This window comes from Haemorhous mexicanus, chromosome 17, assembly GCF_027477595.1.
Source record: "Haemorhous mexicanus isolate bHaeMex1 chromosome 17, bHaeMex1.pri, whole genome shotgun sequence".
In the NCBI taxonomy this organism is placed as follows: Eukaryota; Metazoa; Chordata; class Aves; order Passeriformes; family Fringillidae; genus Haemorhous; species Haemorhous mexicanus.
Window position 1 is genome coordinate 11,654,181 of NC_082357.1, and position 16,493 is coordinate 11,670,673.

The following is a 16,493-nucleotide window of genomic DNA, read 5'->3' on the forward strand; positions in this document are numbered from 1 at the left end:
AGCAGGTATGAGCAGTGCTCCTTCGGACTAGAGAGACTTGCAGGACTGGCTGAACTGTAGGTTGCTCATGTGGAGTCAGGGCTATAGCATGGTAAGATTTTTCCAATAATAATAATAATAAAAAACGGAGCTTGTCTTGTTGGTGCTGGAGTCTGGGCTTAGCTTAGCTAAACCAGATCCAGCACCTCTGAACCGCTGTGTCCTCAGTTTAGTTGAGGGGTGGAAGAGGTGCTGTGCAAGGAGAGGAAGCAGGACACACACACGTTCTTTGTGGAGTGAAAAAGATGAGCACAAATCCTGTAGGAATGCCAAAATGTGCAGGATGCTGCGTGTGCAGGTATTTCTGCTGGGCCAGCATTGAGGGGCAGGGAGGACGTTAAGCTTAAGAGCATCAGCATTATAGCAGGAACAGGCAGATCGTGGGCTTTGCTTGCTGAGCTCAGTGAAAATGCTTGCTTGCTTGGTGCTAGAAATTGCTGTTTATTAGAAAAAAAAATAAATAATTTTGTGTTGTGATTTACATTTTGCAGCTTCAGAACAGGGAAAAAAAAGATCCAAATTCTATGAGTTGTGTTTAAAAGGGCTCCAAGACTTATCCATTGGTTTGTTTGCCACATGACCTCAAATATGAGGCTATAGATTTGCCTTCATCCTTCCACTAGCCAGCTACCATCCCAGACAACTACCCAACCAGTGCCTAAGTTCATTCCCAGGGATCATCTCATAAACAAGAGAATAGAAATTAGACTAAAACCAAAGAGCATCCCTACATACACAGTCTTCCCTTGCCTATGGTCTTGCCCCACGTGGCAACATCGCTCAGCACCTCTCTATCCTCACCATGGTCACCCAGCTGGCCTCAGCTCCTGCTTGCCTTCTCACAGGTCAGGCAAAGCCCAGGGATGGGGAATAGTGAAGGGTTAGGAGGAACAGACAGTTCCCAGTAAGTGAATTCCTACCGCCACCAGTCACAGTCTGGTTCCCTAATAAAGATTCTGATAAGGAAGCTGGAATCCCTTTTAACTTCTGATCCATTCAGAGATAAGCTGGTTTAGACATAAACAAGCACTTCTGTCACTGGCAGCTCTCAGAAACGCAGCTGCAGACCTCTGGTTAGTCCCAGTGAGGTCCTGCCACACTCTCAGGGGAGTTACTTGGACAGCTGCATCCACATCTGGAGGGAGAAGAGGATGACTTACTCTTTCTCCACGGTGAAGGTCTTTCACACATCTCTATAAGCTTTGCTGTGAGAAGGAGAGGGGGAAAGATGTAAAAATAAGGAATGACGTCTTTCAACCTTTACCGGGTTTTGAGGTGAAGCGAAGTCACCTTCCTGGGCTGGTTTTCTCCATGGAGCCCTTGGAGATCATTTTTTACTCAAATTGGGAGAAACTAGAGCAGAACTGTGCTGAGAAAAGCATTTCTCTCAGGCCTCAGCACTGCTTGGAGGTAAGAGTAGGGCAAGGGCGGCGGGTCTGTCCTGCACCCCAGCTCCCCTCCCTGCCTGGCATCCCCCAGCATTGGCACAGGGCTGGCAGAGAGACAGCAGCAGTGGGGCAGCAAAGCCCAGGCTGCATCACAGGGTCCAACACAGCTTCATCCATGACAGCAGAAGCTGGCACTATTTCACTTAACCTTTTCTGGGTTATTGCATCTTCCCTTTGAGAGACTGGCTTTTTGGATAGAGTTCCTGGCTTCTCAGTATTCTGATTAGCCCAGGCTGTCTCAGCCTCAAGACACCTCTCCTCTGCATGGGTTAAAACCTCTTCAGTGTCAGTGTCTCTTCTGATACCTCCTACAGCTCCTCATCTGACAGGATTAGCATTCTCTTTTCAATGTTTTTGCTCTTCCTGCTGCTCTGTCCATCTATCTTGGAGGCCACGTGCCCGTTGTCCCCCGGTGCTTTGCGCTCTGCCTCCTGCATGGACTGCTGGGTGTAGTGCTGGTATGTGGGTGAGAAGTTGTGGATGGCATCCTGCACGATGTCCTGGGGGCTGATGGTCTCCTTCAGCCCACTTGAGATGCTCTGCATCGGGGCAAGGTTTGCTGCAAAACAGTGAGAGCAGGAGGGTGATGGGACAGCAGACAATCAATGAGTACAAGTGTTCCAGGACACTTAGAAATTTGAGATCAGGGGCTCATTGTGGGCCACGTCAGCTTGTGGTTCCAAGTTCCAAGGAGAAAGAAGGCAATCCCAGCTCCATGTTTCAAAGGATAGATTCTCTCCAAGAGCATGTGGGTAAAACCACCATCCCCTAATCCTGCCCAGCCACACCATGGTCTCCTTACTTGCCCCTTTGTTTTAGTGGGTGTCATGAGGGAAGAGGGAGAAGAAATGCATGGAGTACAGGGTAAAGAAATTCCTCTTATAGCTTTTAGCATCCCATTGGTAATAGGATAGTAATAAAATAAGGGAGGTTTCCTCTTTTCTTAGTCATTGCAGAAAGGAAGAAGTGAGGAAGAATTACCTGTTGAGTTTTCTTTCTTCTCCCTATACACGTGGCAGGTGAATGCGTAGCGCAGGGCAATGGAAGCGAAGAACATTTCAATGCAGATGATGAAGTTCTGGTAGCCAGCAGCCACTGTCCCAGCTCCCACCTCCTTCCCATCGATGATCTGAACTTCAGGGATCACCCCACATTTCTCCAGGATTGCCAGCAGTGTCCCTGTGTGGGGGAAGGGAGAGGGATCAGTTCTGCTCCTCCACCCCTGATCCAGGTGGGGCTATGGGAGGAGAAGAGCTGAGTATCCATGGTGGGACCCACCTTGCCAGAAGGAGAGGAAGATGACAGCCTTGATGGTGATGAACTTAAGGACTGGCTCAAATGGGCGCAGCAGGTCCATGGTGGCGAAGTAGAAGAGGAAAAGGGCGTAAAGGGCCAGGCTGACAGAGAAGTTGTAGATGATGGTGATGTAGAGGTATCCACTGTGGACACTGCAGGCAGAGAGAGAGAGAGAGAGCTGCTGCCTTGAGCTGTGGGGAGCAAAGAAAGTGCAGCTGGGGGCAAAGAGAGATCAAATGGGGAAGGGGAGGGTTCATAGCTGTGCTGTGGGGGAGAACACAGCCCAGGAGGGGGAGCAGGGCAGAGGTAAAAGTTTCTTCTCTGCTGGTGGGACCTTTTTTATTATTTTTTAAATTTATTATTTAATTTATTATTTAATTTATTATGGCTCACAGGACTTTTGTCCCTTTATTGTTTGGGGGCAGTGAGTCTCTGTTCCCCAGCACTTTGGGCTCACAGTGCTCTCACTATCCGTGGAGCAGCTTCCTGGGGAGACTGGCAGGACACACTGGTGATGGAGAAGGGATCCATCCTCTCCCATTCACCTCCCCCAGCCCCACCCAGCATCCTCACTTGAAGTCTCCATCGTGGTACTTCCCAAATGCCTGCAGGATGATGGTGACAATTGCCATGAGGGGTTTCACAATGCAGAACTGCAGCGTGGCCTGCACAGGGAAGAGACATGGTGTACCACAAGCAGTAGGACATTCCACCCCTCTGCTCCAGGGACACACACAGAGGAGAGAGCAGTGCTCTGGGGTGAAATATGAACCAGCACAAGGTCTGCAGATGTGAGGGAGTGGGGTTTCCAGAAGGCAGCTCTCAAAAGGCAGCATAGCCAGTCCAAGGTGGGGGACCAGAGGGCTTGGGGACAGACAGGTGACAGGATTCAGCCCACAGTGCAGTCCTGGGGAGTGAGACAGCATCCAGGCTAACCTGGGACTGGACAGAGATGGCAATCTGAGCTCTGCAGTGGGAGGAGACCCTGACTCAGCAGTGAGTCAGAGGCAAGGACAGCAAGCTGCCTTGCTGCTGGCCAGGTGCCAGCAAGCTGGTGACCTGCCTCCCTCAGAGGAAAAAAGCCTCCAAATCCAGCATCTTAAGTGAATAATGAAGCTAAGCCCCCTTGGCAGGGCTGTGGGGAAGGAACCTGCCTCCCAGAGAGCCCTCATCTGAGGGAAGTGGAGTCAATGCTCCCCACAGGGTACCCACCTGCTTGCAGAAGCGCAGGAACCCAATAGAGTAGGACATACCCTGAAGGCAGCAGGTCCCATAAAAGCAGCTGGACCTGGAAGCAGAAGGTGAGGAGATGCCATTGGGGGTGCTGGGTGGGGAAAGTGGGTGGAGGAGGAACTCACAGGATGCTGGAACTTACGCAATGGGCTTCCCTCGGATCTCTGTCATGATGGTGCTCTCCCCTCCGAGGTACTCAAAGCACAGGCTCAGGAAGCTGTAAATCACAAAAGCTGCCAAGGCAAGGGCAGACAGGATCAACAGGACTGATGGAAGTCCTGGAGGGGGTTGTTTCATCTCAAATTTCTTCCTGCTCAGGTGTTTCCTCATCCAACCTGGCACTGCATCAAGATTTGGGATGCTGGTGGGTGGGAGCCCAGTGAGAGGAGCAGCAGATCAAATCTATCTGACTTCCAAGTGAAGTCAGACACGTTGCACCATGTGCACAGAGTTCATTACAGACAACAGCAGCTCCTGTGGGCACACACAGTCCATCCAGGGACCATCTGCATGGAAGTACCTCAAAATTGCTAAGGGGCAGCGAAATGGCTGGTGGCCAACAAGCAGCAGGTCCTAAACAGTTTTCTTGGACATCCTCACCACTTATTTTTCATATACACCAAACCTGAAGTAATGCAAATGCCCACACAACTTAGTTCCTGAGGAAGAGAGGACCAAGGTAGAAAAACAGCCTTAACCCTGACAAATTTCCCTTGCACTTCAACATACCCCAACTCCCCAATTTCTTGGGTGTATCTGCCTCATGTTTTAAAGAAGCTGTACTTCTACCCCACAGGCAGCCAGAAAACCTCTTTCCCACAACTGTGGTGCTGGGGTCCCTCCAAGCCTGTGTCTGAAAGGCAGCAGCTCGTGTTTGTGTGGGGAGCATCCCCTCCCTGCTGCCAGCAGAGAAGGAAGGGGAAAACTTCTTCATGGAGGAAGGGAGAGTGGGAAGCAAAAGCAATGGAGATTTGCCACTTCACAACCCAGGGTGCTCCAGAGGCAGGTCAGCAGGATGCCTTCAGCCTCTGTGCTGAGCAGGTGCTGTGCTCACCTTCATAGCAGTCCCGCACCGAGTCGAAGTAGACGTAGTACTGGTGGCTGCCGAGGAGGAGGAGGCTGAGCCAGGAGTCGAAGGCGTAGACAGGCACGATGAAGAGGATGCGGATGATGTAGCGCTGCTCCTTGGGGATGGTGTAATTCCTCAGGTGTGTGTAGATCTGCAAAGTGCCCAGCATGCAGAGTTGTGGCTGCCACAGGTCAGGATGGGAGCCCCCAAGGCACAGGGGTGCTGTGCTGACCCTCCTCTCTGGGGTGAGAGCTCTGCCAGCTTTCCACCAAAGTCCCATTGCAATGAACACACACAACAGGCTCCATCCCAGTCCCTGGGCCCATCCCTTGCATGAAAAAATGTGGAAATCAGGTTCCTTCCCTGGGCTGTGTAAGGAATGTGTCCTCCCCTGTGCAGCCCTATCCCAGTGCTTGGAGACAGCTGCTTGCCCTGGGCCTGTCTTCAGCAGCGTGGACCTGAACAGCCCCCTACACCATGCCCACTCGGGGTATGCCTCAAGGCAGCTGGTGCTGGGCACCCCAAACACCCAAAATGCCCCACTGGGTGTTGCCTCTGGGCAGTGCCAATACCCTGCAGTCTCTCCTGGCTCTGGCAACCAGCTGGGGAGAGTGTGGGCAAAGTCCATCCTTATGAGCTGCCAGAACCAGGCTCCTGACAGCAGGGATATCACCTCTGGGCAGCAACAGGAAGAAATACCAGGAGCTGAGTGATTTGCAATGGACTTGGGGGCAATCAATAGTTTTGCTCTCATGTCAACCCCTGTGCTGAGCCCCACCTCTGCTGCAGCCCATACCTGGTGGAAGGTGATGATGAGTGCTGTCCACACGAAGATGCCAGAGATGACCTGTGCTGCTGTCGTGGTCAGGAAAAGCTGCTGGCCCTCCTGGGAGTTGTTGTGGGCAGCCGTAAGCAGGGCAACAGCTGAGAATGGTGGGGCTGAGGCCAGCCTGGCTGCTGTGCCAGGCCCCGGCGTGCCAGGTGCCACGGGAGAGGGCACAGCACGTGTGGCATTACTCATCTGCAGGGAGGGAGAGGGAAGGAGAGTGGTGGACAGGGAAGGTCCCAGCAGATTTCCAGCCCACACAGCATGTACAAACCTCCTATGAGGTTTATCTCCTCCCTAGGGTTTTCCAGGGGGTCCTTCACCCAAACCAGCCCCTTTGCCATGACTGAGTCTGCTTTTCCCAGCAGAAAAAATGCAAATATCCTTCAGGAGCAGACCCTCTTTTCCCTGAGGAGGTCTATGCAGTTCCCATGTCTCACAAAAAACACACTTCTTCTCCTTCCCAGCTTTACTTCTTGCTTTCTCAGGAATCACTCCCACTTGAAAGGGAATGATCTGTGCATCTTTTCCATCAGAAACCAGAGACTTAAGGGTTAAACCAATCCCTTACCCAGAATAATAACGAGTCCCTTACCAACAAGCCATCAGGACACTTGTGTCATCTTCCTTGGGAGCCCAGAAAACACCAAGTACCCCCCCAAGTTTGGCTCCTTTCATCATGTGTGGCCTGCTGTGGGCAAAGCCTGGGGCTGCCCAAGAAACCAGGCATTTGGTGTCACCCACATTCTTCACCCAGTTATTTTGGGATTGTGGGGGTGTCAGTGTGCCAGTAGTGCCAACCCCAAGACCTGAAGGACAGCCAGCAGTCCCTCCTGCACCCAAATTAAGCACAAGGGAGCAAGTCTTCCATGCCAGAGGCAGAGCTGCTGCCCTTTGGGGATGCAGGAGTGCTATGGCATCTCCCTGCTTGGTGTGTGCTCCTCAAAGCTGGCTGCCCCAAGGAACTGAGCATTCCTGGTGCAGAGGATGGCTGGGCATACGGACACTGTGTACCCTGTGGCTACAGACAGCAAGGACCAACCTAATAATAAGCAATTATTTATAGGGCAGCTTCATATCTCAAGGTCAACAGATGCACAAACTGCCATGTTTGGGTTTTCTTTCTGTTAATCTATGGAAAGCTGCTTTTTCCCAAGTACAACAATTGTGGTTTAAAAATCCAACAACCTGCAAGCTGAACTCTAACAATATAGATGCTTCTCAGAGCATTGTTAAAAAACAAATATTTTAGCTGCTGGGTAACTATCGCCTGGGGTAAAACTGTAAGCATGAACAGGAGAGAAGCACAAAAATATCTGCCACAGATAAGAGTGGTAGGGAATGACCTCGGTCCAATTAAACACTGAAAACAAACCAAAGCAAGAGCTGACCCTGCAGCTCCCTGTTCTGCCCTCTCACCGAACCCCAACCTCACAGGAGAGCAAACTCAGCTGGTGTCAGATCAACAGCCCTAAAAATACCTTTCCCCGGCTCCGCCTGGCAGCAGTCCGTGTAAGCGGAGATGCCCGGGCGGCAGCTGGCGAGGCCCCAGCAGCTCACCCCGAGTACCTGCGCTGCGAGCGGGAAAGTGGAGCTGGAGCTGGCGGCGGGGACAGCAGCGGGGCCGATACTGTTACACAGCCAGCAGGGAGCCGCGTTCTTCCTCCCTGACACCGTCCTGTGCTCCTGCCCCAGCCAGCAGGAAAAAGGATCCCGGGAAAGCCGGGGCGGGATCTGGTCTTTGGACAGACTTGGATGCTGCCGGACCTGCCTTGTAAACATTAACAGGAGGACGGAGATAGCTCGTGGCACAGGGAAGGAGATGAGAGTCCAGCTGTGCCTTGTTTCCCAGTCACTCCTCAATCTTTTCTGCTGGCTGGGGCTAAATGGCTGCATTTGGCCACGCTTTGCCTCTGCTACAGCATCATGACAGAGCAGGATGAAAACTCACTCTTTCTAGCTGTGTTTTTCTACTCACTTTTCTAGTGATCCAGCTTACTCCTCAAGACACGGCAGAGAGCTGTGCTCTTCACTAGATCCATTTATTCTGTTTTCAACCCAGTGCTGTGCCACAGATGCTTGGCCCAAGACATCCCATCTCCTATTAACTTTCCCAGCCATCGCGGTGTGAGCACAGTGGCACCAACAGCCAGTCCTGGCAGCCTCCCCGACATTGTCACACTCGGAACATTGAGGAACAAGTCATTAAAAGCAAAAGCCTCGGTGCCGCTCACAGACAGGGCTCCCAGCTCCACAGGTAATTAGATCCCGGCTGTGCAAGGTAGTCAGGCAATTCAATGCAGTTAGAGAGCCATTTACTTCCAAAACAAAGGCAGCAAGGAGACACCGGGAATAATACCAGCTGCAAAATTCAGCTCCTCGATAGGACTGAGCCATATCCAATCTGTCTGTTTTCAGACACCTTGCAGGTAATCTGCCATACAGAGTCTACCTGTTACATGCACTCCCTGGGATATTAGAGAGGCTAAGTGAGAACTGAAAGATAAACTGAGCAGTGAAGCTTGTGTTCAGGCAGGCCATCTGCAAATGGGGCTGTTCACCTTGCCAGGGATTCCCTTCCATTTGAAGGCTGCCAGAGCCCAGACTCCCAGCTCACATCCCTCCCTGTGACCTGCAGCACTCAGGACAAGTCCCCAGCTTAGTGGCAGCCCCCTGTGGGGTGAAACAAGTCAGCAGGGAAAGGTGAGCACTCGCCGCCCCCCAGGAGCACCTCTGAGATCCTTGACTCATATTTTGGGGCGGGGAGCATCCAGGCTTAGCCCCACCAGAGCAGGAGACATGCCTTTCCTCCTGATTGCTGCCAGATAAAGCCGGGACACTCGGGTTATTGAGAGGACCAGCCTCTCCACACCACCACCAGGCACTCGGTGGGAAGGACCTACAGCACACAGCTCCAGATCGCGGCAGGGCAGCACAGAGCCCTCTCTGAAGCCCATCTGGAGGAGTGGATGACGCAGGCATAAGGCTCTTAGAGGAGGCTCTGCCCTCCCAGCGGCTCCCACAGGTGCTCAGAATCAATGACTGGGTCAACCCTGATTTGTGGAGTTTGCCCCAGCCGCTGTGCACCCCCCAGGGTCCCACTCACCCTTTGGGGCTCCTCCGGGAGGGAGTCTGGCTGCCGTGCACCGGCCTCTGCATCCTCCGTGCCCTCCTCCACCTGCACCGCTGTAGACTCCTCCTCCGGACACCGTCCCAGCCCTGCCCGCCTGCTGGCCGCGGGCCCTGCCGCTGCCCCAGTTACCCTCGCTGTTCCCCGGCTCCCACCAGTGCCACACTCGCCCTCGCTGCTCCCAGGGTCCCTCCAGCACCCCGCTTTTCCCACCAGCGTCCCACTCTCCCTGCCAGCCCCCCACCGGCCCTCCCGTGCCCCGGGCTCGCCGGCGCCCCACTTACCTTACCCGCACCCCCTGGCTGTGCCCGGCTCACCCTGCCAGCGCCCTCCCTGCGCCCCGGGCCCCGCGGGAGCTGGAGCAGCAGGACGGGCTTTGTCTCCCGCAGAAAAGCTACCCAACTTACTTTTCCAGTCCGCCGTGCTCAGCACCCACGCCCGGAAAGCAAACACGGATGGAAAGCCGCGGCCCGACGCCGCTGCCCCCCGCCCAGCACACGTCCTGCGGCCGAGGGCAAGAGCTCTGCCTGGGTGGCAGAGGCAGCTTTCCCAGCAACTGGGAATTAATGCCTACCGGGAGGAGAGCGGTGACTAAAAGGCAGGCAGCTGGTGGCACCTTGTGCCTGCTGTTTGAGCAGGCCTTCCCCGTGGTTTATTGTGCAGAAGAGAGGAGCAAAGTCGAAGGACCAATTGCTCGTGCTGTAATTTATTGCATATGGAAAGGCAGCAAGGTAAGTCTGTCCTGGCTCTTCCTTACCCACTGCCCTATGCAGACCAGGTGGCACATACACAGCCAGGAAGTGAAGGTACTTAACTTGGGCCTGGCTTTTAGGTAGTAACACTGAGCTCTTTGGGGCACAGCAGTGGTATGCCACTGTATCACCACAGTGGGAGATGCAATTTCCATCCAATTTGCTGATTCATGCATGTTCTCCTCAAGCTGCTGGAGCTATGGACACAGTAAGAGCCTCAGTTTTGTGTCAGGAGAGAATCCCTACTAGCAAACCAAGATTGACAATAAGAATTCCACATGCCTCTCTCTGCCTTCCTAGACAAAAAAAAAAAAAGAAAAAAAGGAAGTGTAAAAGAGGAAAAATTTATAGCTCTGACAGATGCGAATCTTTGATTCTTGGAAGCACAGTTTAGAAAATTATTTTTAGATGAAGTTTCTTGTCAAGGGCAGCTGGAAGCCTGCAGTGTCTGAACATATTTTTAAAAGATAGTTTCATTTCTCATAATCCCTTTAAATGCTGTAAATAACTCTTACTTCAGAGAAAAGAGTCCTTTCAAGTCCATTTTCTGCTTTTCTACTTCTAGGGGATTTTTTAGCAGCAGAACGACCTGGCAGCTGGATCACCGTGGTGGGGCAGGCACAGGCTCTGTGCTGATTCTACTGTACTGACTGGTCTTAGCACAACTCTTCCCTGCCCAGAATCCAAGACCTGGCCTCCATCTGTGCTGTCAAGTTCATAAGTGACAAAAGCGTTTAACAGTTCACTTAAAAATTTACTACTTGTTGTTATTACAAGAGGTAAAAACAAACATGCTTTCCAAGCAAAAGGCAAAAGTTTGGCTAATCTTTGCATCAGCTCATACAACATAATCTGACACTTTCTGTAAATTACTTGTCAGAAACAACCCTGTGTAACCCCTTAAACCATCTGTCCCCACATCTCCTAAGACAGATGCTCATTGCAGGTGATCAGCCTATGGGTGTTCTGTTTCTCCAATGTGTTGGTTCCACGTAATCCATTGACAGAAATTATTTTCTTACCACTCTTTTGGGTTCCTGTCTTCCACCCTGACATCAGCTTTCATGAAATTTGCAGAGCGTCATGATCTGCCTCTCTTTAAAATCAGAGTGAAAAGGCAAGAAAAATCTTTCCCATTATACAACTGTTGATTTTTTACCAAGGCTTGTATTTCAATTAAGTGATTTTCACAAAGCAAAAAAGAAAACAGGTAAAATTAGATTTGACAATGTTTCTTTTATTCCCTCTGCACTGGGTGTTCCCCCTTTGCGGTATGGCACAGCTACAGAGCTTGGCATCTGCTGCTCCTCAGGACACATGTGCAGAGCCGAGCCCTTTCCCAAACAAATGACCCACCCAACATGATAAAAGTAGCACTCCTCTCCTACGCTGAGACAATTGCTCTCGTCTCACCACTGTCTATATGGACTTGCAAACCTGCCCCAGTTAGAAAACCCACAAATGTTCTACACAGTAGAGAAAAATTCATGAAATTCCTCAGGACATCCAAAACCACCACAAAGACATTCCATCATTTTCATTTCTAGTCCTTTTAAATAGGTGGTGATGAGTCATGGGCTCAGGATCATTTCCTTGAATCCAGATGGCACAACTTCACCACACTTGGCAACTTCGGATCACTTCTCGTAGAGCCTGTATTCCTTCCATGGTTTTGTCCTTTAAAGCCATGGCGAGGAGAACAGGTTTGTTCCCAGCTTCCTGCGACACAAATGCCACCAGGTTTTTGGCACAAACATGAACGAGGGGCTGAAAAGCAAATGGATACAGATGTACACTCCTACAGATGGGAGAGTCCTCCTGCAGGAGTTAGGAGAGGAAGAGCCCTGGAGTGACGTGGAGAACCTGTTGATCCTGGACTCAGACTGAGCAGTTCCAACATGATCAGCAAAGGCAAGCCATGGGACAGTGAACTTCAGGAAGCACTTTCTCAACCAGCTTAAAAGGGAAGAGTTGGGTCCCATGAGTGTGCCAGCCACCCACACCACCCTGAAACAACTTTACTGGAGCTGCACTTGAATTGAGTTCAGCACTGTCTGGGAAACTTGGAAACTCAGTACGGAGAATCTTTCCTTCCATAATCCTCCCACCTGAACTATGGCACCAGTGTTAAATTATATGAAATGCTGTGGATCTAAATGCCTTTATTTCCTTCACAGCCAGGCTTCTAAAGAAGGTTGCAAGTACAGTTTTTTTGTTTAAAAACTTGTTTTGAAGAGGGGATGTTCCACTGACAAGCTCTGAAAAACATGTTATTTTTGTAATTCCTAGAGATCCCCAAATGGTGTTATATACAAAGTTTTTGTATGCCTGGTGTTACAGACACGTTTTTTATTTTAACAGAATCATGAAAAGCAGAAATAAATAGTGAGGCTGAAGGAGGTAAAAAAAGGGATAAAACATTTCCCATGAGCTTTCTTTAACAACAATAGATCAGAACAACATTGACTATTTCACTTGGAAGGCACCTACAATGACATCTAGCCCAAGTGCCAGACCAACTCACAGCTCAGGTTAAAACATTATTCAGGGGATTGTCCAAATGGCTCCTAAACACTGACAGGCTCAGAGCATCAACCACCTCAAGCCTGTTCCAGTGTCTGAACACACTCTTGGTGAAGAGGTGTTTTCTCATGCCCAGTCTAACCTCATCCAGCACAGCTTTGAACCACCCAGCTTTTCTAGGGTTTACTGACACCCAGAGCTGTGTCTCTGTCAGAAGGATGAGTTTGCTTGATTTTAGCTATTGTTTGGAAGTGTGCAACATCCCAAAGAATGATGTTAGCGGTGACAGGCAGGAAAGCAGCAAACTAGTGAAAGACTTTTCTTGAACTTTAGATCAGTTAGTTAAAATTATTTAAAAATAGAATGGAACAAAGTAAACATAGCACTTCCCATTTCCAAATAAAACCCAAAATAAGCTTGGGAGTGGAGGTGGTCAGCATTTCCAGATATCAAAGCAGGGAAAGCAAAATATCTCCCAAAAAGGGAAGGCTATTGCTCAAGAAAAAGAACTCCACAAGGGGAAGTCATGGATAGAATCAGGAACTTGTGTTGCTATAGCTTGTCTAGTTAAAGCTAGCAAGTAATATGTGATAGCTTCAACCCTTATGGAAAGCCTCATAATCTTGTAGGTCTGTAACTTTCTGTTTTAATGTTTGACCAGTTGATGCTTTTAGAAACACATTTGCTTTCTCTCTAGCTTTGTGAAATGGTCAATAAAAACCTCATTTTGTTGAAGCAAAACAAATTAAACTTTATCATGGGAAGGTGCTGCCAGGCACACTTGGGAGTGGGCAACTAAAGTCCATTATAGGGCTGTAATAGACGGGGGAGGATGGGGGTGGCAAAACAGACCTGAAAAGGAAAACAAACTGACTGGAACAGAAATCCAAAAAGGTTATCAATGGCTGCATATTTAATCTTGCAACCCTTAAATCAACAGAGCTTTATCAAACTTTCCATAAACATGCAGAAGCAATCCATATCCTGTAGGATAAAAACAACAGATCGCCAAACCACTCACAGTTAGTTAAACTTTTATGTCCAAGAGCAGACGAGCACACATACTTTTCTGATGAGCCCCTCTTTCCTCATTTTAAAATTAATCTTATCACTATTCAAACACTGCTTAACTGCTGTGATTCATCAACTCCCTGGCAACTTGCACAGCCCCACCTACTACATTTCCCCCTTATCCTTGCTGCCTCTGCGCTTCGCATCCGCTCTCACCTCACCTCATCCTTGCCCAGCAGCACCTTCGTGGTGAGCGAGGGCCTGCCCACGTTGTCGCCGATGGTGTTGGGGTCCACGTAGACGATGGTGCCCATCTTGCCGTACTGTGTGACCACCACGAGGACCGAGTTGGAGAAGGCCGTGCACACCACCTCCGTCGGCACCCCGTGCACCACCTCCTCTCGCTGCTTGGACGTCACGATGGGACTCGCTTCCATCGCTTCCGAAAAAGAACAAAACGACAACAGTGTGACAACATTAGATTAAAAAACATACGCCACGAGCTACAAAAAGACCGAATCCTTCCCATAACTTGAAATACCCACGGTTAATTTCAGTGCAAACCCGCACCCCTGACTGGGGTGGGGGACTTCGCAGCCCCGCAGCGATGGCATCACTGCCCCCGCATGGCCCCGCTGCCTCCGACAAGGGGCTCCAACGCGGATAGCTAGTACCGAGGGGGAAACCTCGAGCCCTGCTTTCCACCCCGGCTCCACCAGGCTTTTCCTGAGAAAGACAGGGAGACAGCCACCCCATCCCGCCGGGCCGCAGCCCTCACCGCCCCTACCCTAGCCAGCCCTGCCGCGCCGCCGCTCTCCGCCCGGGCCCGCCCCGCCGTGGCGGAAGCGGCGCCTTTCTTTTCCTTTCCCTTCTCTCCCTCCCTCCCTCTCTCCCTCCCGCAGCCGGCGGGGGGCGATGGCGCAGGGCGGCCGCTGCCCTCACGGCCTGTCCCCTCCCCTTCCCTCAGCGCCGCCGCCATTACCCGCCGCAGCAAGGCGCCATTTCCGGCCCCCCCGCGCTGTCCTCACGGTCTCTCGCCCTGGGCAGAGCTGCTGCACCCGGACCGTCCTCCGGGACTTAACCCCTTCTCCGGGGATGATCCCCTTCCCCTGGGGATGAACCCCTTTCCCGAGGATGATCCCCTTCCCCAGGTCCGGTCTCCACGCCCGGTTTCTCCACTTTTTACACGGGAGTTGGGGAGGACTCACAGGGCAGGCTCCCCCCCGCGCCATGAGGGGGTGGCTTTGAGGGGACAGGTGACCCTGGGGACACAGAAGCGCTGTGAATATTGTTTTTCCCTTTGTTTCCCCATGGGATACGACCGCTCCCAGTACTGGGTTTTGTTAGGCCACACTGTAAGACCCCAGGTGTGCTTTCCCATCTTAATAAAAGTGGCTTATAAAGAGGGCTTGTGTGAAAGAGGTAACTTTTTATATAGACAGAGATAGGACAAGGGGAATGCTTTTAAACTTAAAGGGAAGAAATGTATATTGCTGTTAGGACTCAGACTTCCCCATAAGGGTGCTGAGGCCCTGGCACAGGTTGCCCAGAGCAGCTGTGGCTGTCCCATCCCTGGAAGTGCCCACGGCCAGGTTGGACAAGGCTTGGAGCAACCTGGGATGGTGGAAGTTGTCACCCATGACAGGGTGAAATAAGATGATCTTTAAGGTCCTTTCCAACCCAAATCATCCTGTGATTCTATGAAAACAAGGCTGGTTTTGGTCATGGAAGTGGTCTTGTCATTAGTTGAGTGAGCATTGGCAGAGGGGGATAAAATAAAGACATCTGTGTGAGGAGAGTGAAACCAAATGTGCTTGTCCCAGGTGCAAACATTCGTTTCTGTTAATTATACCAAATTAATACAATGCTAATTTTTTCCTTTGAAATACTGGTACTCATGAATAAAAATGTTGTGTTCTAATTTGTACAAAGCCCTGAAAATTGGCATTTCCCAGAAGTTTGCAACCTCCCAGACTCTTGCAATTGCTGCATCTAAAATACAGTCAAAACCTGCATTCCCATGTTTTAGCTCTCCTTTGCCAGCATCCTCACCGTATCCCAAATATCCTGGCCATGAGTACAGCAATAGCTACCTGATCTATGGGTTATCTGTTCAGGTAACACCTCTGAAGGACCTCATGAATACTTCTTTTGTTTGTTTCGCATTAAAAGTTATATCAAAACTTGATTACAGGAGAAACACATAGACTTTGTGCTGAGAATCCTTTAATGCACCATTAGAGAGCAGCAGAGATCCATGGAAGAGCTTTTAATTCAGCAGGTTATTTTTGTGGTTAATTCAAACAGAGAGACTCGATACCTTTTCAGTACTCTTTGCAGTCTGGCAAATAGTCTGTTTTCCAGCACTGAATAAACAGCATTCCTCTTTCTTGCTTACCACAATCACTCGAGGCTTTGCCTGTTTGACAGAGATAATAGCAGCTATTGTCAGTAAAACCTTCTGACTCATAAAGAAGTTTATTCCTGCTCTGCCTTCTCCAGAGAGTAACTTTACTTCAGGACACAAAGGACTGGATTCTTCCTGCCATCCTTGCCAGACTTCATTTTATTTTTTACATGACAGGGGAACAAAGGGAGTCCACTGTAGTTCAGATTTACATGGAAACACCATTCTTTGCTGTTTTGCGTTAGTTTGGGACAAAAAAAAAAGTTGTCTTTCACAGTTTCAGTCAATTGGATGTCTCATTTTGGGATGTAGCTGAGATGGGATATAGCAAGCTGAAGCAACTGAGCACTGAATCCTCATCACTGAAAGTGAATACATTAAAAGAACTAAGGAGAAGACTCCTGTTTGTGTGACTGAGAGGATGGGGATTTGAGAATACACGCCAGGACAGGTAATGGGACCTTTCCTGAGGGGGTCTGTCTGCCTGTCATCTGCTTCCCAGCATTTCTGGCTGAGAAGGATCTGTATCCATACTCACTCTCCTGGTTTCTACAACACTTTATCTCCACAGATCCCTGATCACATTGCAAACGTTATTACATTTAGCTTCATAAACTGTCTTCCATCATAACAGATTGTTAATATAACCCATTTTATGGTTCGAGGGAAATAAAGAATCGAGACCGATAGCAGTTTCAGAGCCATCAAATCCTCAGCTGGAGATTTCACAGGATTTCAAGATCCCTTCTTCCATCCCCA

At 50.2% G+C, this 16,493-nt stretch overlaps 3 protein-coding genes across 7 annotated transcripts; 1 reads left to right on the forward strand and 2 right to left on the reverse strand.

The window, feature by feature from the left end:
• Nucleotides 1–460: 460 nt before the first annotated feature.
• Nucleotides 461–9,577, reverse strand: TMEM184A (transmembrane protein 184A). 3 transcript variants are annotated; one of them, XM_059861413.1, is made up of 9 exons: nucleotides 9,449–9,577; nucleotides 5,882–6,106; nucleotides 5,071–5,236; nucleotides 4,159–4,357; nucleotides 3,996–4,071; nucleotides 3,357–3,448; nucleotides 2,766–2,935; nucleotides 2,469–2,666; nucleotides 461–2,046 (listed from the first exon to the last, which is right to left on the reverse strand). In XM_059861413.1, the coding sequence occupies exons 2-9, from the start codon at nucleotides 6,104–6,106 to the stop codon at nucleotides 1,796–1,798; spliced, it is 1,377 nt and encodes a 458-aa protein (XP_059717396.1). In that variant the 5' UTR covers nucleotides 9,449–9,577; the 3' UTR covers nucleotides 461–1,795. The 3 variants fall into 3 exon arrangements, with proteins under 3 accessions (XP_059717396.1, XP_059717397.1, XP_059717398.1); XM_059861414.1 differs by lacking the exon at nucleotides 9,449–9,577 and adding an exon at nucleotides 9,331–9,447; XM_059861415.1 differs by lacking the exon at nucleotides 9,449–9,577 and adding an exon at nucleotides 9,018–9,151 and having other exon boundaries at nucleotides 4,159–4,249.
• On the forward strand, nucleotides 7,434–11,012 carry LOC132335488 (uncharacterized). Its single transcript, XM_059862064.1, has 3 exons — nucleotides 7,434–7,685; nucleotides 9,104–9,772; nucleotides 10,359–11,012. Exons 1-3 carry the CDS (start codon nucleotides 7,434–7,436, stop codon nucleotides 10,368–10,370), a joined length of 933 nt encoding a protein of 310 aa, XP_059718047.1. The 3' UTR covers nucleotides 10,371–11,012.
• On the reverse strand, nucleotides 11,010–14,105 carry PSMG3 (proteasome assembly chaperone 3). 3 transcript variants are annotated; one of them, XM_059861416.1, is made up of 3 exons: nucleotides 13,873–14,085; nucleotides 13,549–13,766; nucleotides 11,010–11,560 (listed from the first exon to the last, which is right to left on the reverse strand). In XM_059861416.1, exons 1-3 carry the CDS (start codon nucleotides 14,081–14,083, stop codon nucleotides 11,408–11,410), a joined length of 582 nt encoding a protein of 193 aa, XP_059717399.1. In that variant the 5' UTR covers nucleotides 14,084–14,085; the 3' UTR covers nucleotides 11,010–11,407. The 3 variants fall into 3 exon arrangements, with proteins under 3 accessions (XP_059717399.1, XP_059717400.1, XP_059717401.1); XM_059861417.1 differs by having other exon boundaries at nucleotides 11,344–11,560; nucleotides 13,544–13,766; nucleotides 13,873–14,101; XM_059861418.1 differs by lacking the exon at nucleotides 11,010–11,560 and adding an exon at nucleotides 11,567–11,749 and having other exon boundaries at nucleotides 13,873–14,105.
• Between the last annotated feature and the right edge of the window lie 2,388 nt (nucleotides 14,106–16,493).

Bases quoted from the DNA above. Each gene is read 5' to 3' on its own strand.
- TMEM184A (XM_059861413.1), bottom strand. From the start codon at position 6,106: ATGAGTAATGCCACACGTGCTGTGCCCTCTCCCGTGGCACCTGGCACG. The intron at 3,449-3,995 runs GTGGGTACCCTG...TTCCCTGTGCAG, and splicing joins TCCTGCGCTTCTGCAAGCAG to GCCACGCTGCAGTTCTGCAT. The intron at 2,047-2,468 runs GTAATTCTTCCT...ACTGTTTTGCAG, and splicing joins GAAGAAAGAAAACTCAACAG to CAAACCTTGCCCCGATGCAG.
- LOC132335488 (XM_059862064.1), top strand. From the start codon at position 7,434: ATGCCCGGGCGGCAGCTGGCGAGGCCCCAGCAGCTCACCCCGAGTACC. The intron at 7,686-9,103 runs GTAAACATTAAC...GCACCGCTGTAG, and splicing joins GATGCTGCCGGACCTGCCTT to ACTCCTCCTCCGGACACCGT.
- PSMG3 (XM_059861416.1), bottom strand. From the start codon at position 14,083: ATGGGGTGGCTGTCTCCCTGTCTTTCTCAGGAAAAGCCTGGTGGAGCC. The intron at 13,767-13,872 runs GTGGGTATTTCA...CTTTTTCGGAAG, and splicing joins GGTTTGCACTGAAATTAACC to CGATGGAAGCGAGTCCCATC. The intron at 11,561-13,548 runs GTGAGGTGAGAG...TTTGCTTTTCAG, and splicing joins TGCTGCTGGGCAAGGATGAG to CCCCTCGTTCATGTTTGTGC.